This window comes from Caloenas nicobarica, chromosome 14, assembly GCF_036013445.1.
Source record: "Caloenas nicobarica isolate bCalNic1 chromosome 14, bCalNic1.hap1, whole genome shotgun sequence".
NCBI classification, from domain to species: Eukaryota; Metazoa; Chordata; class Aves; order Columbiformes; family Columbidae; genus Caloenas; species Caloenas nicobarica.
Window position 1 is genome coordinate 3,156,050 of NC_088258.1, and position 24,468 is coordinate 3,180,517.

The window sequence follows — 24,468 nt, forward strand, 5'->3', positions numbered from 1 at the left end:
TGGGGTCACACCAGACTGGGGAATGCAAATATATGTTAAGAAAAAGAAAAAAAACCTTGCTGTGCCCCTCTCTCTTTTGCAATGCCTGATTTTAGGCGGCCACCTCTAGGGTGGAAAGCAAACAACTTGTGACAGCAACAGGACCTTAATTCCCAACCCAGTATCGCTTCACATGCTGCACAGGCAGCTATTTGCTAATTACTAGGAGTGAACTTAGACCAGGCCAGGGGAGCAGCGCTCTGGGAACTCGGGAGCCACCAGCCGTGAGATTTCAATCCCAGTCGGCTCCTGCCTCAGCAGCAGGACGGACGGAAAAGCTGTTTTCAGCTGACAGCCCGGCTGTCCCGCCAAGCACATCGGGACCCCGGACAGACCGACGGCTGCAGGACAGACGCAGGACAGCAAAGCTCCGGCAGGTTCGAGGTATGAGCTAGGAAGGGGCCTGCTTGAGCTGTGTCAGACACTTAGGGACAAGCCTGACGCTAAGTGCTGCACCGGGCTTTTCTCCCTCTTAATGTTACAGGCTGGGTTTATTTTCTGATTTCAGCAGATTTCTTCTTGATTCACACTCATCTTTTCCTCGGGAAGTGAGAACTGTCACCTACGGAGCCATTGGGACTCCATGGGAAATTAAAGGGGGACAAATTCACTCCCCCAGTGACAAAATTGCTCATGACAGTCTAACACCTGCTGACCTCCTCCAGCACATGCTCTTCAGCATCACTTTGTTGTCTAATGCTCTGTAACCTGTGCCACTCTCATCCCCAGTTTTCATCTCTGGTGCTTTTATCGCTCCCCTTTAAGCTTGAATCCTGAGGCATTCTGCATTTTCTCAGCCTTTTTTTTAAAAAAAAAACCCCTCATAACTCAGTGCCAGAACATGTCTGGACTTGGCTGACTCTGGAGAAGCACAAAGCAGCTTTGCAGGATTCTTCATTAAAACCTTTAATGCTGGAGAAAAATGGTGAAGGTTCCTCTACAGGTCTGGCTGTAGAGTCAGTATTTAATGTATTGTAAATGCATTGCTATAAATCCAGGAGATTTGAACATGTACAAATCAGTATCTGGTGTTACTGATGTTACATTCTCCATCAGCTTCAGAAGAGAATTGAGTATGTTTTAACCTGTAAACTGAACAGGTTTAGATTCACCTGGTTAGCTTTCTAACCAAGGAAAGTTTCTATTATGCTGTTTGTCCCTCTGCAGAGATTCAGAGAGAGGCTGGTTCGCTCTCCTCCCGCTCTGCCCAGAAGATGCTCCTTGCCTTCCAGCCAGGCAAACAGAAAATTTAGCAAAGCAAAGCTGAAAACAGAGGTGGGAGGTCAGGTTCCTTGCTTGTTATTTTTCAGCCTCTGTTTTGGTTGTGGCCTTTTTGCTTCTTCCAAACCAAGAACATCCCCTGGTCCAAATGTCCATGTTTGGTGCATGGCTCGCAGGACAAGGTGTCACCCGTGTGTCCCACCGACCCAAGCAGGTTTTTTCCTTCCTAAGGGTTACGATGGAGGAGACAGCGTTCGGTGACCACCACCGCTGCCGTCCCGTCTCTGCCCAGCAGCTCTCCCTCCCCTGGACACCCCATTCACCCCTGACAGGACGCAGCAGAACTACTGCCCTCCCCAGGCTAACACCAGCTTTAGGCTCGCGTTGAACCATGCTTTAGCCCCAGCCCAAATGCGCGCTGAAGATCTCACAGCTGCAAGCAAGCTCTCCCGTGTTTTTTGCTGATTCTGAAGAACGAGAGCTCCACGGAAGCCACACCAGCGCGGCCGCTGCCCGCATCGCTGCCCGCTCCACCTGGAACCCTCCCCGGGTGCTGCCAGGAGTCCTCTACTGCCCTAATCCCTCTTCCTAACTAGAAATGCTCTCCGATCAAAAGGAAAACACCAAACTCAGGAAGTTTTTTAGACACTCCACCATCTCAGGCGAGTTTTACAGCCAGTCCTGAGCAATCTGAACACAGGCACTTCATTGCCACCGGGTTCTTCTGCTCCCAGACCGGGTTTCCCACAACTGTGCACTGTTTGTTGTGTCAAGAATCGCCAGTGTGCAACACCAAGGTGGTTCTCCTCGCAGCCTCGTGCAGAGGAGCTTTGCTTTGCTATGGAATTTGGCATCTGTTTGCAGCTCCTTCCCCAGGAACATGCATTTTGAGAGCGTTAAGTTTCCATTTCATCTTAACATTTTTGAGGGCAGCAGAGACAGACTGGAGATTTGATCAGACTGGGAAGGACAGAGTTGAGGAATGCTTTTAAAGGGAAGTCACGAACAAAACGTATGCCTTAGGTATGAGAAGAAACACTACGGTCTTCATACTGAAGGATAACATGAAGTTATCGAGTTCCTTGGAAACCCTCCCTCCCTCTACACGCACAGATCGCCTCCAATAATCAACTCTCCCACTGATACGGAGCCCTCAGCAATGCATTTAGAATACCCCAGCATGGAGAAAAGGGAAAGGCCACACTCTACAGAGGCCTTTCTAACACTTTGGAGCTTGTTTCAACACGCTGGCTCTCTTGGGGGACACCCCTTACTTCAGCAAGCGAACCCCGGGACCTAACGCACCCTCCCGTACGCTCAGCAGCAGAAAGCAGAAAGCATTAAACTTCTCAAGACCTTTAAGTTTTCAAAGTCTTTCTGGTATTTTTCCCTCAAGGTGGTAGCGTTCCCCTCCAGGTGCTTGTTCTCCAGCTCGTCCCTCATGACGTTCATCTGTGCCTCCAGCTCCTGGATACGCTCCCTCAGACCGTGCATGGAGTCCGGGTCACTGCCGAGGCCCTGCCCGGTGCCACCTGCCTCACCGGCCACCCAGGTGTCCCCACCGCCCGGGCCTGCCGAGGGCGACACGTCCGGGTGCCGCCTCTGGTACTCGTCCAGGGTCTCCTGCAGGCGCTGCAGGTTCTGGCCGTAGTGCTCCTGCAACGCCTGCAGCTCCTCGCCATGGATGACCTGCAGCTCCTTGATCTTGGCCTGGAATTTGTCCTCCAGCATTTGCATCTGCTCCAGGTGATACTGCTCCATGTTCTGCTTGTCACGAACAACGGCATCCAGCTGGTTGAGACCCTCCGCCCTCTCAGCCTTCAGAGCATCCTCTGTCCTGTTTAGCTGCTCTATCACGTTTCGAATCTCCTCCTCATACCGTCCCTGCAATTCGCTCAAGCTCTTGTTGTGTCGATGCTCCTCTTCCTCCACGAGCCTTCGCTGACTCTCGAGCTGGGACACCTTTGCTTTGAGGTCGGCGTTCTCCCGTTCGAGCATGGCGATCACCTCGCCGTACTCACCCTGCTGCTTTCTAAGCAAGTCTTCGTACTCGTCCCGAAGGAGAGAGACCGTCTTCACGCGCTCCTGGCAGAGCACGTCCATGCTCTGCAAGGACTCCTTGTAGGACTTCAGCTCTCTCTCGTACTCCAGTCGGACTTTGCAAGCAGCGTAACAAACCTGAGCCTGAACTATTGAGTCTTGGACTAACAAAGAGGAATAGCGTTCAAGGTCTCCCATGCACGAATGGTAGGAAAGACTCTGAGATATCTTCAGGAGCTTCTGATAGTCTCTCATTGCCTCCTCGGGAGGCAGGGAGAGTAAGGCAACAGAGATTTCCTTCAGAACATCTGATTTGTCCTTTAGTTGTTGGGCAAGATCTTCCTGAATGGAAACAAGAGCTTCACCACTACGGTCCGGCAGGCTACCAGCCTCCTCCGCCTTGGCTAATTCCTGGCACGGCACCATTTGGAGGCGGCTCCCGTCCCAGGAGATTTGGGTTCTTTCTGAAGCATCTTTCTGAATTTCGAGTGCCTCAGAAATCTGGTGCATAACTCTGTCAAAATCAGGAGTCCTGTATGCTTTGATGATCTCCTCCAACATGCATTTATGCTGCTGGAGAGCCGTTTTGGTATTATGGAGGTCTTCTTCAATTGTTTTTAACCTCTGATGAAAAGATTCTCGCATTTTCTGTGCGACAAACCCAAGTTCCGCCTTGATCAATGTAGCATCTGCTACGGCACTGAGAAAACATGGAGAAAAGCCCAAACCTGGTGTTTCTGTTTTGCCCTCGGCTTCTCCTTCTCTGGTGCTCAAGTGCACTCTCAGCTCCTCCACCTGGCTCCAGAACTCCCCTTCCAGCAGCAGCTTCTTAGATAGGACACTGGCCAAGTCGACTGCTGTATGAGAAACATTTCCCGGCTCCAACAAAACCACCTCGGCCGTTCCCTGGATCTCTCTCAGGAGCTGAGATATCTCGGAACTCGCATTTTTCAAAGACTCTGCGATTCGGTTGATGAGAGAGGCCTCGAATGCCACTCTCTCTGAGAGCCACCTCAGCTGGCCGGTGTCAAACGTTCCCGCTCGCTGCTCCTTGGAGACGTGCTCCTCTTCGCCCAAAAAACCTCCTTCTGGAGTGGGGCTTTCCGCGATAAGGCTTTCCCCCTGCTGATACTCCGACGGGACCGACGCCCCTCTCAAGGCTTGGATTGCGTTTGATAAGGTGGTTTCCATGCTGGCCAGAGTGACGAGGAACAAATCACCCTCTTTTTCCTTGTCTGATGTGGGCAAAGATCTTAGTTGCTCCCTGCACTTCTCTAAACAAGTCAGCGCTTGATCGTTTTTCACTTGGAAACCTCCCAGCTCGCTAACGTGATTTTCTATGAGCTTGAACTTTTCCTGCCTCTCGCTCTCCAGCTGCGACATCAAAGCGCTGACTTGGGATAAGCTGGTCTGAAGCTGATCCCGCAGCTGGGACTCCGTGCTGGCCCACTGATGGTGGAGGGCGATGAGCGTCTCCTGATTATGGCCGTGCTGGCTTTCAAGCTTCATCGTTACGTCTTTGAGTTTTTCCTCCGTAATATAAAGTTTGGTTTCCAGGGAATGGATGATTGAGAGATAGGTCTCGGAGTCGCTTGTCCCCGACGATGGGTAACCAAGGGCTGGCTCTGATGACATGCTTTCTTCAGACAGCGACCTGTCTTGGCTCGTGTCTGAAGAGGTACTGCTTGTCCAGTTCTTCTCCGATCCGTCCGGATGGATGTATTTTTGGCACTGGATGCTCGAGAAACGGATTCTTTGCCTCTTGGCCCCCATGATTCCTACGTCAGGCTTTGCTAAGGCTTTCTGAACTAACTCTTGGTCCTGGAGCTCTACAGCTTTGGATGGGGAGCCAAATTCCTCCACCTGCCTCTGACTGGTCTCAAGAACCTCATCCTCCTCCTCCTTCAGTGCGTAAGTCAGAGCTGGGAGGACATCCTGAGTTTGCAGAGCCTGCCCCAGTTGGGATGCTTGACTTTCGTCAGCCTCCAGACTGGGGCCAAGGTCTTCTGCCTCCTCAGCACATGGGACTGTGCCTATACTAGCCAATTTCTTTAAAGCCTCCTCCTTGGCCTTTAGCTTTACTTTAGTCTCCTCTAAACTGCTATCTAAAGCGACCATTTTAACCAAAGCCTCACTGAGATCTTGATCCTTCTTCTCCACAATTCTCAAGTGCATTTCCTTAACGTGTCTCAGCTCTTCTTCTTTTTCTTTCAGCACCTTCTGCACACCCTGGAACTGATCCGACACCTCCTCGAACGATCGCTCCAGGTTGTGGTAGTTGGTCTCTTCCATTTTCAACTTTGCTTGCAGCTTTGCGACTTCGTTATCCGACTCGGCGACCTGATTCATGAGCTCGTGGAAGCGACATTTGATCTGATCTCTCTCCCTTTCCAGCTCCTTGATGTGCTCTGCCAGTTTCTGGATGCTGGCCTCCTTCATCACCAGCTGCTCCTCCAGCTGGTGGACGAGCTCACTGCCTTCAAACTTGGCACTCAGCTTCTCCTTCTGCAGAATCTCCATTTGCTGCTCGGTATTTTGCAGCTGGTTCTCATACTCATTGGCCTTATCCTCCACCTCCTTCAGACTCCGTATTAAAACCTGCCTTTCCCTCTCGCAGCTCTCCAGCAAAGCCTCGTAATTCTTCTGCAGCTTCTCCTCCATGAGGATCCGCGCTTGCTCGCTCGCGTTCAGCTGCCTGCTCAGGTCCGCGATCCTGTCCTGGAGCCTCTGCACCTCCTTCTGATGGTCCCTCTGCAAAGCCTGTTGCATCTCCAGGTCCCGCAGCTCCTGGGTCTTCTCCAGGAGCAAAGCCTCCGCGTTCTTCAGCTTCTGCTCGCTGGCCTTCAGCTGGGAGCTGAGCGCGGCCTCGCCGTGCTGCCACTCCTCCAGCTGCTCCTTGGCTTTCTCTTTTTCGCTCCTCAGGTCGTTGCGGAGCTTGGCCAGGGTTTGCTCCTTGATGGAGAGCTCGGCCGCCGCGTTGCTGAGCCTCGCCTGCAGGCTCTGAATCTCGGCCTCGTGGTGCCGGATCACGTCCTTGGCCTCGGCGTAGCTGCGCTTCAGCGACTGAATCTGCTGATTGATCAGCTCTTGACGCTGGCATTGGGCTTCCAGCTCGCTTTGGAGGTCTTGGTTGACTTTGTGAAGCCTCTGCCAGGCACCTGATGGCGAGGCGGCCACCTCGGTCTTAAAAAAATTGATTAAATAGTAGATTAGTAACACTCTTGGCTCTCCCTTCTGAGTGTCACACCTCTGGCCAGGCAGGCCACACAAAAGCTCCTTGCAGCGATTTGGCTGCTACCCACATGTTCCAATTGGGATGATTTGTTCTTGGCACAATTTTTGTTTGTTTGTTTTAACCAACTTTTTTTTTTTTTTTTGAATGAGCGACAATTGCTTTCCAGTAACAGAAAACATGGACCACAACATCAAAACAGCTGTACAGTAACAGGCTAAAAGGAAAAAAAAAATAAACCAAAATCAAATAGAACCAAAAAACAATGAAAGAGAAACACCAGCAGTAAAACAGACGGGCAGACGAGAGAAAAACAAGAAGGGTGAGAAGGGGATGGGAACAGATCGAGAAGAAAGGAACTGCTTTTTTAGCATGTTTGTACATTTTGCTGTGAAACAAAAAGTGCACAGTTCAGGTAACACAGTCCTACCGACCAAAAGCAACAACAGAAAGTGAGGTGACAGCAAATGACATCAGATCCCACCCAAACGCAGGGAGGCAGGACAGCCGGCGTGGCGATGTCATTTCTGTGACTGCCAAACAGGACTTAGTGCTGCTCATCGCATTAAAGAGATGTTGTTACACTAAAGTTTAAGACTAAGGAGGATTTAATCTCTCTACCTGCAAAAACAAACAAACAAAAAAATAAAACCAAAACCAAAAAACAACAAAGGACAAAATGAAGAGCCCGACAAGTGAAGGGAGGGAAAATGTGTGATGAGAATGTAAAAGAAACCAACCTTTGTGAGATTCAAACCAAAGCGATGTAGCATGCAAAGAGAAAACTCACAGAGAGTCATGCAAAAGGCGACAGAAATTATGTATCTTTAAGAAAAAATACACAGACAGGAAGAGGCGAGAGAAGCACAGCGTTAGCCTAGGAATTTGGCCTGCCTTGCTGTACTCTGCTTGCTGATAAGGAAAAGCCCACAGATGTGACACTCAGTTATGTTAAGTTAAATTTCATGCTTTACATCAAAAATCATGCAAGAATCTCCGCCCGGGACAGGTTAGTACGTGACCCCTCCCGCCCGCCGTGTCCGGAGCCCGGGGACGTCTCCGGTTTGCGAGGAGCAGGAGCCCCCACGGTTTCTCCCTCCCGGTGGGTTCGAGGTGGGGGTGCCCGTCCCGAGGAAGCTCAGAGCGACAGAGGGTTACACGAGGCCAAAGAGGCTTCGGTGCAGGGCACATGCATCGGGGTGGGTATTTCAGCGGCTGCTTTATGGAACGTGCAGCGTCTTTTACGTGGGGGCAGCGCTTGGGGGTCTGTATGGGGCTGGTCATGCTGCCAAGGGGGAGCTGGTGCCCCCCAGCAGCTCAGGAAGGACGGCTTGGCAGAAGTCGGGCTCCTGCATCATCCTTCCCCATAGACAATACAGGAAACTCTCCGAAATTAGGTGTGATGGAGGTGGCGTGGTGGGGGGGCACATGAAATTCAGAGGGTCTGTCCAAAAAGAAGGCTGGGCTGCAGAACCCTCCCACTGATTCCACTCTCTTCACCCCAGCAGGGTTTGCTGGGGTTACTCCTTTCTGCAACAAGACTTTACTCCCTCTGCTCCCTTGGAAACCCACAACCATTAGACTGGAGCAAGCAAACACCTCTGACCCTTCCAAAAACCCTCTCCAGCTTCTAGGTCAAAGTCTGGGTCACTTCTCACTGTCGTGATGATTTGCTCAGCCCTTCTGCAGGCTTCCTCCTCCTCTTTCCAAGGCACCACGGCCAACTTTAACACACCCAATCTGACAGTGGATTCAGCATCCAGCTTTTAGCGCCATTCCCTGGTTTTTCCAGGCTCCAGGCAAAGGGAGGTTGGATGCCTTTGCCCCAGGGAAGTGGGAGTTAAGTTACTCTCCCAACACTGCCAAGTGAAAATGGAACTCCTCCAAGCAAGCACCGTCAGCTCGAGGACTCCAGAAATAAATGCATTAATGAGTAACTCCTTCAAAGGAGATCACTGGCAAGGAAGGCGAGATGCCTCCCGACCCGGGCTGGCTCCACTGCCTGTGCAACTTCTTTGGGGGAAATTACTGCTGGGAGAAATAAGGACGTAAGGTTTAGTGTCGACAGCAGGTTTGCTGCCCTGGGAGCGCAGCGTGTGGCCAGGCAGGGCTGCCTCGATCCAGAGCCAGTCTGGCCAAGTAGATTCGAGCAGGTCAAAATGCTGCCCTTGCACAAAACAGGACGAGGGATCCCTGAGAGCAGCCAGAAGCTGCCCTGTGGCCATCACGGCTCCTCCGGGCACGGATCCTTCCAGAGGAAGGGCTGGAAAAAGTCCGCTTTGTTTGGAGGAGGGGAGGAAAGGCTTCCCAAGAGGCTCTCCCATCTCTTTTGCCAGAACCTCCAAAACATACTTCTAGCCTTTGCTGAGGAAAAGCATCTTGTAACAGAAGAAACCACCTGTTGCACAGGCAAACACAGCACAGGATGGATCAGAGGTGGACTTTGCTGAGGTCCCATCTATCTACCATGGCTGTGTTGTTCTCCCTCAGGGACATCAGTAGGTAGCACTATTTTCTGTCTGCTGCATCCCAGATCAGAGGTTCTGTTAAGCAGATGACCCTGGTGAGCCTACAGATTCAGCAATATTTGCAGGGAGGTCCAGTCTCTCGGAGCCCACTCAGTGATGCACATCCCCGAGTAAACCAGGATGTCCCCACGAGCACCCTGAAGACCACATCAGGGTCCCCTTGCGGGGCAGAGGAAGATGATGGATTCCTCTCTGCTCCCCGCTCTCCTACCTGCAACACGTAGCCCTCCCGGGCGCTCTGCTCCCGGCCCAGTGCCACTTTCAGCTGGTCCTGCAGGTGCCGGTTCTGCTCCAGGAGCTCCAGGGCCTCCTTCTGCTTCTGCTCCAGCTGGAGGGACACAAACACAAACAGCAGCCAGGGGGTCGGCCATAAGGAACAACCAGCTCAGAGGGGACGCAGAGCAGAATAAACAGGGATCCTGATGCCTCCGCTGCTTTGCTCTGCTCTGGGATTTCATTTTGCCAAGGAAAATCCCTCCCCCCAAAAGAACTAAGCTACGTATTAGTTTAATTCGTAAACCTCACTGCAGCGAAGGATGAAGGGCACCAGCTCGTGCCAGGCGTGACCCAGGCAAATCCCAGCCCGGTTCAGATCAGCGATACTCCTGGTTACTCCACGCCTGCTCTCCTTTCATTCCCGCTAATACACCTTAATCCCAACTAACAACCACCTTTGTTATCCCAGGCATGGACTTCTGCCAAGTGAGCTGAGTCTCCTCCTTTCTTTTCCTAAAACCGTAAGATTGTTTGATGTAGGCTCCACAAAAATAGAACCTTTGTGGTGCGTGCTACAACTCCAGCCAGTTTATAGTTTTGCAGACACAAATCTCTACAGCTGCAGAGGCACACAGAATTAGGAGCCTGAATTTCGAGTCTGATTGATACCCATCAATTATACCCAGCTTACAACCAACAGTGTTGGCTGCGTTGGCTGGAGAGGCAGTAATGAAGTAAGGGGGTAACGAAGTCCTACCCTTGCAAGAACAGCCCTTCCTGCAGCTGTGGGAACATGAAAGCTGCTGGCAGAGCTGTACGGGAACAGACACAGATCTGTGCCCTGCCAGCTCCCTGGGGACCCTACAGCATCCCCACTCATTGCTATTACGAAGCAGGAACAAATGCAGATTTTTTTAAGCCTGGCTCAGGCTTCCTGCAGTGGCCTGGAGGCCATTTCGGCAGGCAGCCTGCACCCCACGCACCCCGCTTTACCTCCTTCTCCAGCAGCGTGGTCAAGTGCTGCTTTGCCAGCCCCTCGTCCCGGTCCTCGGCGTGGGCGAGGTGCAGGGGTGCGATGGGGATCTGCTTCTCCTCCCGCAGCGGGGTGGTCTCCACCTGGTGCCAGCGCTGCTCGATCTCCACGTGGACGTTTTGCGGTTTGATGTCCGCCGGGACGGGCAGGATTCGGTCCACCTCCATCCTCAGCACCTCTTCCGACCCTGCCCCATCCACAGCATCGATCATCTCGAAGCGCTTGCGCCGTTCCTCCCGCCGCCGGGCCCGCTCCCGCTCCAGCTCTCCCGGGTCGGCGTCAGCGGCACCGGCATCCCTGGGGAAGGCGGCAGAACCGCTCTTGGAGGAGTCTGCGGCATTTGCACGCTCCTGCGCCAGGGCTTGCTGGATGGGGCGAAATTCAGCCCAGTCAAAGGTCTTGGACCGTCCTTCTCGCCGGCGCTCCCGGGCACGGCTCCGCTTCTGCTCCGGGTCCAGCTCAGCTTGCTCCGCATCTGGCTTTTCGCTGGGCTTTGGAGCAGTCTCGAAGGAAGAGCTTGTTTTGCTTTTCTCTTCTGGCAGGGAGCTGCAAGGACAGAGAGAGGGTGAAGGAAAGCGTCAGTGGGTGCTCGAGGCGGCCAGGTGCTCCCACACATGCCTCCAAGAGCTGGGTGGAGAGGGGCTGCTGGAAGCCCAAGCCAATGCCACGTGGGTGCCCCCCTGCCCGTCTCCTGTCACCTCTCGGGTGCAGGAGCTGTCACTGCCCTTCCCCGGGGTTGTGCTGGTGTGCAAAGCCTTGGTGCAAGCGGCCCCGGCTGCTCCTGGGCACCCCCTGGAGAGCAGCGGCTCATCCCGACCTCGCTCCTCCTCGGCAGCCACCCCAAGGCTGGTGACCGTGACCCACGGCCGAGGCAGCAACCCCGAACTGTCCTGCCAGGTGGGGAAGAGGCTCCGAAAGCTCCTCCGGCGCCCGCTGGTGGGCTCACCACCCGCAGGGCTCCGTGCACACACGCCGGTCGACACGGCCATCGTCACTTGCTTGCGGGGAGGATGCCACCAGTCCCACCAGTGTCAGTCTGGCTGCAGGGTGGAGAAGCACTGAGCAGCTCCCAGAGGTCTCAGGTAACAGGGGAAAGGTTTTTTTTTTCCTCGAGCTTGGCAGAGTCAGGTATTAATGGGTCAAAAACTTCTCCCTGCTACTATCTGCGCTGAAGGCACAGATCTCCTCGGGGAAACCAGCCTCGGGGGCAGCCGCTGCGACATGGGGGCTGGATGCCGTACGGTGTAGCGAGGACAGCAAGAGTTATCCAACACATGGCAGAAGTCACTGAAAATGCTGATTTCTCAAGCAAGGAATGATTTTTTTTTTTTAGTGCTGAGTTAGAGGGTGGTAGGTTGAGAGGGGAGACATACTCGTCAAGCAGGGGAAAGTTAATAGGGGAAGGCAATACCATTGCCAACCTAATCCATAATGCAGTATTAGCTTATTAAACGTAGACATGCCAGCCTTGGAACATGCAGATCAAAATTAAAAAAACAAAAATAGCAGTATGCTATGTTTGCAGAGGAAGCCCATCCCGAAGGAGGGGCAGGCACCCGCTGAACCCTCTTTACTATCAGAAGCCCCCAAGATGCCTCCCGAGGCACAGCCAGGCTGACTCCTCGCTCTCCCCGCTTCCAGCACAACCACAGCATCTCCCCAGGCTCCAGCCTCCAGCGCAGCCTCCGCGAGCTTTCTAGAAGAGCTGGAAAGCTGCTCTCCGGTGGCTTTGCTGCGGGCGAACCACCGCTGCCGGGGCTCCGAGCCCCACGACCGCGTGCACCGAGGCTGCCGAGAGCCGGGGGAGCAGCAGCAGCATCGCAGCTTCTCCCACCACCGTAACACAGCCCAGCTCCCACAGCCAACCACCTTGCGTGTGCCCAAAACAAGGAATGGAGCAGAAGAGATGACTCTGCATGGGGCCAGGGTTAGTATCTTCCGATGCACTCTCACCCAGGATCAAACCACAGGCTCTGTAGAGCTGGGTTTAAGAAACTCTGGCAGTTACAGGTTAAACAAGCTCAGATATAATTCCTTCTTCAGCTCTGCCACTTGCAGCTAATAAAATAAACCCGAAAGGCACCACAATGAAACCTCCTCACTTCTCAACTATTAGAAGAGAGTGCGTGACTCCAAAGCCAGGCGCTTAATCTGGAGTCAGTGGGTGATTACAGCTGCCTTTTCAATAAGTGGGGACGAGATGGAGTCTTAAAATGGAGAAGAGCACAAGGAAAAAAGGGGTCCTGGGGCCTGTTGGACATTGCTGAGAGACAGAAATTACACTGCTCTAAATACCACGTGGAAGAATCTCAGCATTTCTAGAGGGTGTTGTCTCTCGCAGGCTCATTTCTCCTCTGCTGCTTTGCAAAGGACATGGGATGTGTGTCAGGGAGAGCATGGACGGCTGCTGGGAATCGAGCAGAGACCCACAAGACTGACCTAAAGTTTCTCATTTCATCTCCCTCAAGTGCCCCATGGCTATTAATTCTGCCGAAGCATTTCACGTCTCCTCCACCCCAGACAAATTAATTTACATCGCGTGGGAGAGTGGGCTCTTTGCGTCACAATGGTATTTATAGGTCAAAACAAAAAGGTGTTTTTTTTAAATACAGGTGGCTTTGGGAGGAGTGCAAGTTGTGAGCAGTGGGCAAGAAGCATGTGAAGGTTGCAGGGAACTGGGGGGCACTGGGGAACTCAGCCTCACCGGGCTGGGAGCTGAACAAAGACCCAGCGCTGAAGAAGCCACCTTCTTTCTTTATATGGGTATTTCATACCTGCATGGACATCATTAGCGGAGTGTAATTAGTGCCTCTGCAGATTGCAGGGCATCGCTGAGGGCAGGGAGCAGCGCAGCACCTGCACCCTCCCCGGCTGCTGACACACGCAGCAATATAAACAGTAATTAGGACTCGAGTAACCGAGAAAACGCGTGTTTGGCTCGGGGGAGACATGGCAGCGGGTTAAAGAGACACGGTGAAGGGCTGCAGGTGGCCCTGGGGACGGGGAGAACGCTGCCCTCCCAGCAGAGCCGAGCATCCAGAATAATGTCCCTCTCATGCTACGCCGACGTTTGCTACCTCCCCATCAGGAGCCTTTGTCCATCTGTCCTTCGGCTTTCCAGCAGCCCCATCCGCAAGCCGCTCCCCAGGTGCGGATGTTAATGACGTATCCAAATCCAGGCAGGACGGGCTGGGACACCCCACACACCCCCACACGGTGGCAAAAGGTTTTTGAGCAGGCACCGGGTGAACGCAGCCCCCACGCACGGCACAGCCCTTCCCACGCCAGGCTCTAACCGCATCCAAAACCAGCCTGGTGGAAAATGACAGCAATGCACCTATAATTCCCTTTTCCCCAGCTCAAGATTGAGATTCCTGGTTCTGTTTATGCAGCGTAACAAGTTACTGCCCAACCGGTACCTGCGCTTGGACCCTCTGACTGGGGTAAGCCAAGTCTAACCCCTTTGCGTGGGCTCAGAGCAGATGCAGAGCACAAGACTATCGTGCTGCAGTAACCTGTTAGGCTAGAAATATATCTGGCTCTTTAAAGGCTGAGAGGTCCCCTCAAATTTCCTTGGTCTTCATCTTCATATCTAGTCACATCGGAAGATACCAGTGTGGGGAAATCAAGTGTCAAGATCAGGTTGCTTCTTCCCTTCTCTCTGGTTTTCATTTAAAGAAAAAAAAAGAGGGGGAAAAAAAGAAAAGAAAGAAAAAATAAATGGAAACTGCAGGACTTCCCATCCGAAGTGCAGGAAAGGAGGAGCATGCAGTGAATCACAAGATATACAAACCACAAAACGTTAATACAGGAGAGAACACAGTTTTCCAACCTGGGCTTCAGCACGGATAGTTTCAAAGAGAAGTTTTTCCTGGGATTGCATGGAAATCAAACATACAGAGGAGTGAGGAGAGAGGCGGCTCCCCCACGACCCCCACGAGATCCACCAGAGCTCAGGCAGGGCTGGGAAACGGTGGCCGAGTGCCAAGCGGGATGGGGAAGGAGAGGCTGGAGCATCTCCAGTCAACAGCACTGGGTGAGAAGAGCCATTCCGTCAATGCGGGGGACAAACCTGGCAAAAAACCTGCTCGTTGCGGCTACGGTAGGGGCAGGAGACGGAGTTAATGGTGCAGCCGTGTCCACGAAGCCTGTAAGAGGTGGCCCATACGAGCGTGGCTGGCACGATTAGCTGTGAGGAGGTCAAACACCCTTTACCCGCAGCCGCAAGCGCTCACAGAAGGGACTCTGTGAAGCAGGGGGGGGTCCCTTCCTCTGGCTCTGATGGCAGGAGGAGACGCGAGCGCTACTAAAACGTAAGGGGAAGGAGCTGCGGCAGCTATCTGGAAGATCAAAAGAGGAGGGAAGAGGATTTGCTGGCTGGAGTTTAAAATATATCAGAGCCAACACAGCTTCTCAATTGAACCCTGGGCTCGTGCTGCCGTGACCCGCGGAGGGGATGGGCAGCTCGTGCTGAACAGTAGCCAGAGGAAAGGGGGAACCCAGCACAACTGAATCCAAGTGGTTTCACAATACCTGGTGGGAATCCAGAGGAGCCTTGATATAGGAACAGTATTTCATATTCCTACACACAAATTAAAGCCACATTTTGAACCCTCTTTGCAATCTGCCCGTGTAAGAGTAACTCAGCGTATCAGCATCCCCACAAAGCATATCCAAATCAAGCCCAGAGAGAGGGATGGTGAGAAAAGAGCCACAGCTTCCAGGAACAGGCAGGCTCAGAAAGAGGAAAGAAAGGGGCTCAGGGAAGAATTACTCCTGCACAGCAAACCAGACAACTGCAGGGGCTGCTCAACTCCCCCCTTTACCTTGTGACATCGGGAGCAGTGGTGGGGCGAACGTGCTTCATGATGGTCTGTATCCAGTTGCGGCGAATGCCCGACGTCATGGCAGAGAGGGTGAACTCCCCTTCCTTCGTCTAGGGAGAGAGGGGGACGGGCTCAGAGCAGCTGATTACACCCACCAGCATCTTCCCACCCCCCCAAATACCATCCTGCACCCAGCCCTGAGCACCCAGTGCCATAACCCCTCAACCCCCCCAGCACGCTCACAGTGGGAATTCGTGTTTCTCAGCAATCAGGATAGTTTTGCCGCAGCTGAGACCCTAAGGCTGAGACAAAACTTTCCTTTCTCCCCCTTTGTTTTTTATGAACCAAAAAACTGGCTCCCAAACCCAAGGCCACATCTCTCTGGAGCACTGTGAGGGATGCTGGGTGGCCTCTCTCTCTCAGGTATTTGGAGAGATGTTTCCCTCGCCAAGGACGAGCATCCCCAAGCAGTGGCGCAGCATGAGCAGCCCCATTGAGTGTCCTGCAGCCGGACTCTTCCTCCTCCCCATGTTTTCCTTACGTGGATCTGGAAGCCATAGTTTCGCTGAACCGGGTACTCAGTAACATCGTAGCACGTGGATAAATCGATTTCTCCATCCAGGTCAGCTGCCTGGAGAGGGAAGAGGTAGAATAAGTTGTAATGCTTTGCAACCCCAAAGCATGGTGGGTTCGCAAGAAGACACGCAGCAGGTCCTGGAGAAGGACATAGCCCTGAAGAGTGATGCTCCAGGACCTCGGCATCTGGGAAGACAATCTGCCCAGGGTCATTTTGGAAGCTCCCCTAGGTGCAGAGCGATGGGTTGCACACGGATGAGGATGACACTCACCTCCTCCGCCACTGAGTCCCGGTAGTATCTCAGGCTCTGGTCCGTCAGCACAAACCAGTGCTTCTTCCACTAGGGAACAACCAAGACAGGAGAGTTACAATCCTGCTCCTTTGCCATCAGCAGAGCCTGGGCAGTTTTTCACAGGTCGCCTGGCAGAGACATTTTGCAGCCTCTCCCCTCCAAGTTCCACACCCAGCTTCACCGAGAGGCTCTCCCGGGGGAAAAGGGAGACCCAAGCAGGCAGCAATGCAAGGGACATCGTGACGGACTGCACTGCCAGGGCAAGGATTTCCCCAGCAATGCTGCACTGGCAGAGCACCAGACCCCAGCAACATCACCCCCGTGCGTGACAGTGAAACACTGCAAGAGCCACGGGGCAGCCGGAGCCTTCCCATTAGCTCCACTGGCAGGATGATGCTTTTAGTGGCTGCACTTAAAGCCTTGGAGGAACCTTTTTAAATTAAAAAAAAAAGCAGTAAACCATTCATGTCTTATCTGCAGTATGTAGAGATTGAGTTGGAGTCTATTCCTGGCCCTTGCTCTATACAAATACACCTTCTGCACACTCCCAGCGAGGCACAGGCTTGCCCAAGGCAGCTTCCAGTTAACAATCACTCGCCGCAGCAGCTGATTTCCCCTCCAGCTGCCCACAGATGTGCCCTCAGCCCCCGGGACATGACGAGTCACCCCCATTTTCCCTCAACGGGCTGAGCGGGATGGAAGGAAATCCAGGGAAGGGGCAGTTTGCAAACAGCCAGGGCACCCGCACTGCCTCGGCATCAGTGCCCCTGCAGCACGTCCCGCATCCTTCTGGGAACACGCGGGAGGAAAGTGGCAGTGGCTGCTTCCCTCAGTGCCAGCTCAGAGGCATTTATTTATCTCTTGGCCTTGCCATTTCCCCGGCACTCAAGAGACCTTATCTGAGCCTCATTACTGATGCCAAAGAGGTTGCCGGGTCGCAAGGGAGATGAGACTAAGAGAACGGGAACACGAAACCAGTGCTGCTACCCAAGGTGCCCCGGCTCCCTAGAAACCATGACACGATACCCAGCTGTGGGGCTTTGAAACCTCCCCAGGACAGAGCACCAGCTACTCCTGCTCCAAGGCGATCACTGTTTGCACAGAGTTCACACACAAACGCTGCTGCCAGGCTCCAGAGCTGCACTAATTCCCTGGCGCTGCTCTTCCCAAGCACCTACAGCTGGTTTCTCCCATCTGGAGCACAACCCAATGCTGATCTACTCTGTCAGCTGCCAGAAACCTGGACCAACTGTGGCACCAACGACTGACACGAAGACCAGAGCTCCCCCGGACTCACCTGCCCGTCCTCGTACTGCTTTGTCAACCAGCCCTTCTTGAAGTTCAGCAGGTCGGGCTGCAAGAGAGGAGAGAGGCGATCAGAGGGGATGGGAAAAAGCATCTGCACCCAGAGTCACCGAATCATTTTGGTTGGAAAAGACCCTCAAGATCATCGTGTCCAACCATTAACCCAGCCCTGGCACTGCCCCACATCCCTGAGAACCTCATCTCCGTCTGTTCAACCCCTCCAGGGATGGTGACTCCACCACTGCCCTGGGCAGCCTGTTCCAATGCCCCACAGCCCTTTGGGGAAGAAATTGTTCCCAAGATCCAACCTCAACCTCCCCTGGTGCAACTTGAGGTCGTTTCCTCTCGTCCCATCGCTTGTTCCTTGGGAAAAGAGACCAACACCCTCCATGCTACAAACTCTTTTTGGCAGTTGTAGAGAGTGATGTGAAGACAACAGCAGCGGTTTGATAAAACACAGTGCAGTAATAAAAGAGACCAGCAACAGTTAAATTCATAGAATAGCTTGGGTTGGAAGGGACCTTTAAAGGTCATCTAGTCCAAACCGGATCATTATACTGCGTGGTGGCTTAATGTTCACTCCTGGGTGGAACAGTTGAACAGCTTATTGAGGCTGTTCCCTTCCTCACACTTCTCTTGCAATTTCCTACTGCTACACCAGCATTACGGAGGAAGATGTAAGGAATTAGCAAGACTGCGGGCAGTCTTTTCCCCTCTATTATATATTACAAAAGACAAACTATGTGCTGCTGATGCAAGGCTGCAGGGTTCAAAACAAGAGTGAGTTCCCAAGGCTGGAAATGCAGGGAATCCCAGCACCGTGTCACCCAAACAACACCTGCTCTCTCCTCCAAAGTGGGTGCACCGGGATGCTGGAGCTCTGAGAAAAGGAACCAAGACAGCGTGGGATAATCACGCGCAGGAAAGGACGCGGTGGAAATGCTTTTGCTCCTGCGAGGCCAAGCTCCTCCAGCTGCTGCATGTGCTGCGGAGCGGAGGAAGAAAAGGACAGCGGCGTGTGAAACGCAGCTGTGGCCTCTGGAACAGGCAGCAATGGAAAACTGGGGTCTGGAAGCCTGTTCAATCAAACCCGGGCTGTGTGGCAGCACATCGCGCATTTGAGGGCTCCCACGGTGGCAGGAACCCAGCCCCGCTCCACAAAAACACAAGGGAAAGTAAATGCCACCCTGCCCTTCCCAAACCCCTGCAGAATGAGAGGAGGGAGCGGACAGATGCAAGCATGAGCAGCCCTGGCTGTGATGGGGCTGCAGGCAATAAACAGAGTCCCATCAGGACCTGCTGACGAGGCAGCAATAAGCCACAAACAAACTACAAAGAAAATTGCATTTGCACTGACTACATCTATCTCTGAAGTGGGCTATGAGAGCTGGGCATCCTCATCTCAGCTCTGATTCACCCTGAGAGACTGATACCATCACTCGCCAGCTTCTTCTCTGCTAACGTGCAGGTGGGATCATTCTTCCAGGATCTAGGTCCTGTTTAAAGGTCTTTCTTGTACAACAAGAGAGTGTCGAGCAAAGGATCTACATTTTGGATCAAAACCAACCAGCTCCCAACCATGCACTTTGCAGAGAAGGAAAACAGAAGGACTGCAAGTACTACAGTTGCTCATGGACTTGTTATTTATCAACTGGGAAGAAGCACAGGGCAAGAATCTTCTGCAAAAGCAGATAAACCCCTCCTTGGAAGTTTGGGACCAGCTGCCACCAAAGGGTGTAGACATTAGAAACCAAAACCAGATGAAACACTTGATGGAACAGACACCCACACAGCGTGAGCCACAGCTCAGCTGTAACCCACCAAGCCTAATGAGGGATGAACTCTCCCTCGGCTTTTATCCCGACAGAAAACCAATCTGATCTGACACAGTGAACCCGATGGGCAAGCAGGAGTCTTGCAATCACAGTCACAAGCCAGCGGGCATGCAGGTTTTTCTTATGTTGCTACTTTTACAGCCAGAGTGGCACAACAAAGGCTATTTCATACAAGGAAAAGGTTTTCGTCCCACCGACTGCAATGATTTTCTTGCCTTCACTAGACGAGGTGCATTGCCAGTCAATGTGTGCTTCTTGCACCTTTTTATTACCACCAAGAATTTAAAAAATCGCTCTTGTGGCTGCACAAGTCTACATGAAAAGCTACTACAGAAATGCTAAGCTACTGCATTTTTCTGAGGAGTCCTTCAACAGATGCTGTCTGTCCATGAAAAACGCCACTCGTATTTACAATGGCTGTGTAATCTTTTTGAGAGATTAGCAAGTGTATTTATTTTGTCCCTACAGAAGGGTGGTGTGAGAGAGGAGAGCGTTGTGTGTTTATTCTGCACTGTTTGCCCCCAGGTCTGGTGAGCATTTGAAATATGCAGAGGGAGGAAAATGCTCAGGAGGGCAGGTTGAGCCCTTCCTCGCAGCCTTCATCCCACTTGCAAGTGCATAAACATCAAGGTAGAGGCATTAGAAAACTAGGCCATGTGTTAAGCTCTCTTTAACACATCAAGTGTGAAGCCAAGTCACCAAAACCTGCACCTGGCTACGGGGAAAGTACCAGACAGTCCAGTTTTCACTGGACCTGCCCGGGAATTGCCTCGCACGTCCTCCCAAGGCAGAGGACACGGTGGCTCACCGTCATTGAGGACTCTGTGGACCTTCTGTCCAGCGACTTTGCCCGGCGATGGGGGGACAGAGGAGACGCAGAGACATCCAGGATGGAGCCCACAGCTGCCGCTTCGCAAGTGAAGTCCTGTGTAAACACCATTAGCCCAGATCAGCGCAGGAACTAGGGCAGCGAGTCCCACTCTCTTGGCTCATGGCATAAAAATCCACATATTTAAGGGGCATCTCAGGCTCAGAACAAGCGTCATTTCATTGCCAATACTTTTTTTTTTTTGTCCTCTCAGGCATTAGTTTGTTCCCAATACATCTAAGCATATCTGGGACTCTCAAGACTGCCTGTTTCTTTTGTTCCTTCACCCCACCCTGATGTCCTGCCATGCCAGATCTGAAGTTTCCTTCCTTCTATTTTGGAGGAAGGAGAAAAGACAGCCTGATTTTCCACTGATCTGCAGCTGGGCCAGGGAGCAGAGCAGCAAAGCAGCAAACCTGCACAGACCAAGAATGTACAGTGGTTTTGCCTCCTGCATGAGCCCATTAGAGACCCCAGATCCCCTGGGACAAACCCTAGAGCTAAACCTCATAGCCAAACCCTCTATCCCGGGCTGCCAGATCCCAGGTTGCATCCTCCAAACCCAACCATGAGACCTCGGCTGAGCAGCTCACCCGTTTCCGCGGGAAAACCCTCTTCTCGCTCCTGCCCTGCCGCGTCTCGCTGGAAAGGGCAGCACCGGCCGACACGTTCGTTTCCATGTGCTCCGCATTCTCAATATCTAATGCCTCAAATTTTTCAATCACCTGGGACCGCCTGGAAAACAGAGAGAAAGAGAAAACCAGAGCCGGTTTAAACACAAGAACAGTGACTGCGCTGAGCTGTACAACCCCATAAATTTAAGGCTGCAGAATTGCTTGACCCAGTGTTCATGCACAACACATGGCTTTTGGTCCCTGTTTCTCTGCAAGCTCTAGGGTGCACAAATCTGGGGCAAAAACCCCCAATCTGACATGCACCATTTTACCTGCAGTCAAAGTGGGGAAAAACCTCACCCTACTCAGCCCCACAAATAGTAACTTAAATATCTAGAAAACCCTTGCAAAACCAGCAATAACTTTTCACTTGTGAATTTTACAGCCCTTTGAGAATCAGGGATTATTGAGCAGCTTCGGCTTAAGTTTTGTCTTTACTCTCTGGCACTGCAGCTATCAACAGCTCCTCAGGTCACAGAGCAGAGACACATCAGACCAAGCTGGGGGGCAGAGGTAATCGGTATCTACGGGTCACCCCACGTGTTCACCCTCTAAAAACTCAGCCCCGCATGGGTGACGTCCACAGAAATGCACTGAGTGTGGAGCATCCACAGGTGCCTCCAGACAGTGGGTCTGGCTCTACCCTTCTCTGAAACTGGTCTGCAAATCTGGTATGGACAGTGGGGAGCACAACTTGGACTCTTAGCCCATGCCCGGATGGCCCATCACATCGTGGCACACGTGTCTTCGAGGATGGAGGAGGACTCTGAAGAAATGTGCATGGAGAAGGAGCCAACCCCACACCAAACCCAAATGGGATGCTCCTAAGAATGAGCAAACAACAGGCAGGTGGAATTAAAAGCGCCGTTTCAGCATGAAAAGCTGCTCACTGACCCACAGGAGAGGAAATACTGGAATTTTCAAAGGACCTGCTGGTGTCTAAGTTTGCATGCCTGGGGCTCTGGGCAAGTATCAACCTCAGGTCTTTAATCACAACCTGGGAATGTGAAGCAATAACCCAATATACACACCAGCTGAGCTCCAAGCTGTAAGGTTTAAAGCTCAATTTCAAACCTCCCCAAAAAGCTCCATCTGGGTAGGTTCCTGACAAAAAATTTCGACCCATGCGTTCTGCATCTAAACTCAGCGCTGCCTGCTCTGTGCAAACCTCTGATGTGCATGAAAATCACAATGGCAACCACATGAGGAGAAACAGGTTATCAAAAAAAAATCCCATTTTTAACACTTCCCACAAAAAGGAATAACAGGTTAAGGACTCAAAAAACGTGAGATGTTCAGTTTTCAACCAATATTTGCACCAAATTCCATAAATGAGACAAAGAGACTGAGCATATCGCATCCCCCAGGGGCGGGGGTACCCCCACTGCTGCTCAGAGCCGGGCGGCCAGGACAAAAGAGGGAAGGGCAAAAATCGGTGGGGAAGACTTTGCTCTGTAAATTCAAACATCTCTGATGTTTTTACAGTCCATCTGTTCAGCCTCTGCTGCCTCCCAGTTTGCAGACTGGGAGCAGGCAGATCCCGGGCTCGTGCAAAGCTCCTGATTTCCCTGGGATGTTCCACTCATGAGATGTCTGTTCACATAAAGCAGCCTGCGGAGCATAAATCCTCATCCTCCATTCACCAACAGACAAGGAATTATTTTGAAGTTATGATTTTTTTAACCCTTTTTACACTGGCCCAGCCATCTCTGAGTCTCAGTTTAGGAGGGAGTAAGAGGTGCATGAATTAACATTGTCTGTGCCCTATTAAGTGAAGGTCTGAAGAAAAACAAATCAGAAGAAAAAAAAAAAAACCAAAACAAACCCAACCAAACAAAGCATAAAACAAAATCAAAAGCAGGTTGATTTCTCATGAAAAGGGCTGCACCACCAGGTTGTTCTACGGCTTGAGATTGAGATGAGATGGTAGCGAAGCAGGCGAAGTAAAGGCGGACACGTCACACAGCAACACAGCAGGAGAAGGTGGAGAGCAACAAGACCTGGAAGAAAACAAGGCTGGAAAATGAATGAACAGAAGAGGAAATTATATATCTACATACAAAACAAAATCAAAATCATTCCAGTAATTCGTCATTGAAAAAGGGAGGAGAAAAATCAATCACTGCAACCAAATCACAGCCCCAAGGGTTAATATCATCCAGATTACAGGAAAGAATATATATATTTTTTTGTCCCATTAGCTCAACATTTCAGAGGGGTGTCTGCTAGAGATCCTGGGGGGCCGGGGAGCACCGAGAGCTGCTCCCTCCCAACAGCAGCTCTGTGCTGATCAAATAAGGCTGCAGACAGGTACGGAGAAGTGTTTTAAAAGCTGTGGAGCCATTCAGTGCTTGCTCAACTACAAAGCTCATCCCAAGGAGTTCCTCGGCCATGCAGGCTGTTAATTTTTTTTCAGGCCACTAAACCCGAGCTACAAACCTCGGCTGTTAGGTGGAAGGGTGTATATGGAGGGAAGGAAAGCTTATGAAGACCAGCACGAGCCATCGTTGAAGTGATTTTCTTTGATTGGAAGAAAGGGCTTGTTTTTATTGGATTCATTCGTTATTTAGCAGCAAGAAAGACAGCGAGTGTCAGGAAAAGGAAGAAGAGTTTCCCCAAAAGGTCCACAAGAACGAAGAGGACAGTTATACAAGAAAAAAATATATATGTACTTGGTAGAGCAGGAGCTTCTCTCTATGGGTAGAAGCAGCAGCACTTGGAGCAGAGCCTGACATCTCGAGAAGCTCCAGAGAAGGAATTTGAGAAAGAAAAGTCTTTTAAGTTATTTCAGGCAGCTCTGCTATTTATTGAGGCCAGGAATACACCTCAGCCCTCTGACCACGTTCCTACAGCAGATCTGGCAGATGCCCTCATGGACTTGTGCCAGCATGAACAGAACACGGGGTGAACTGGGAAAGCCGCAGGCTTAGAGGCTGCATCCCTGGAATTATGCAAGAAAAGCCAAATTTGCCAACCAGAAATCCCAACGCAACCCAGGGAGCACAGGATGAGGGTAAATCTGCAGCCGCACACCTGGAGGAAGGGGCTCCGGGTCTCTGCACCCCAAGGACCCCCCACCTGATGGGGGTCACCTTCCCAAAGGTGCTGACACCTTCCTGAGATGTGCCGGGATTTATCCCGGCAGCCGCAGAGCTCTGCTGGGATATGGGGACCAGCATCCAAAGTTATCCCTGCAGCCCTCTCCGCTGTGATTCTGCGTGCAAAACAGGCTTTGAAATTCATCCACGGGGTTTCCAAAGAGCTGTTGCTGCTCTTTCGCCCTTGGGATGGGTCTGAGATGGGAGATGGGAGGTACAGCTTGATCTTTCTGGACACGGGCCCTCTCCCTGGTGCGGTGGGGACCCCCGCACGGTGCCGGCAGCCCCGTCCTGCCACGTGCCAGCAGAGGGAACTCGCATTCTGCCGCTCTGCCAAAATCACCGAGATTATCTCCTGGTTTCTGATTCACGTTTCTGAGCGGCTGTGAGCTCAGACGTCTGCATGGGGCGTGGAGTCAGCGTCAGGTATAAATGGCCAGCGTGGAAAATTTCCAGCACAGTCCTGGACGTAAGTCGTGGAATATCTCTGACTATAAGGAGACAGGACAAGGAGCCTGAAAAACAGCTTTATCTGGAGCCGAGACTACAGGTGTGTTATTTAGGATGCAGCACTGGGTACCTAAAATAATTATTTTGCATCCATAGCTCTGGCACTCACACTGATTTACGGTGGGTAAATGGAAAATGGGAGGAAGAGCTGAAAATACCAACAGAATCGGAGCA

At 52.1% G+C, this 24,468-nt stretch overlaps 1 protein-coding gene across 3 annotated transcripts in view; it reads right to left on the reverse strand.

Annotated features, from left to right (window-relative positions):
- MPRIP (myosin phosphatase Rho interacting protein) overlaps nt 1-24,468 on the reverse strand; it is a 76,606-nt gene that overhangs the window by 10,204 nt on the left and 41,934 nt on the right. For 2 of the 3 annotated variants that reach the window (XM_065645161.1, XM_065645158.1), the window contains exons 8-15: nt 20,606-20,747; nt 19,953-20,069; nt 17,302-17,358; nt 15,984-16,052; nt 15,677-15,766; nt 15,136-15,245; nt 10,270-10,855; nt 9,272-9,388 (exon numbers count right to left, since the gene is read on the reverse strand). In XM_065645161.1, coding sequence (XP_065501233.1) covers nt 9,272-9,388; nt 10,270-10,855; nt 15,136-15,245; nt 15,677-15,766; nt 15,984-16,052; nt 17,302-17,358; nt 19,953-20,069; nt 20,606-20,747 — 1,288 coding nt within the window. Of the gene's footprint in view, nt 1-2,616; nt 6,484-9,271; nt 9,389-10,269; nt 10,856-15,135; nt 15,246-15,676; nt 15,767-15,983; nt 16,053-17,301; nt 17,359-19,952; nt 20,070-20,605; nt 20,748-24,468 lie in introns of all 3 variants that reach the window. The other variant, XM_065645160.1, reaches the window with a different exon arrangement.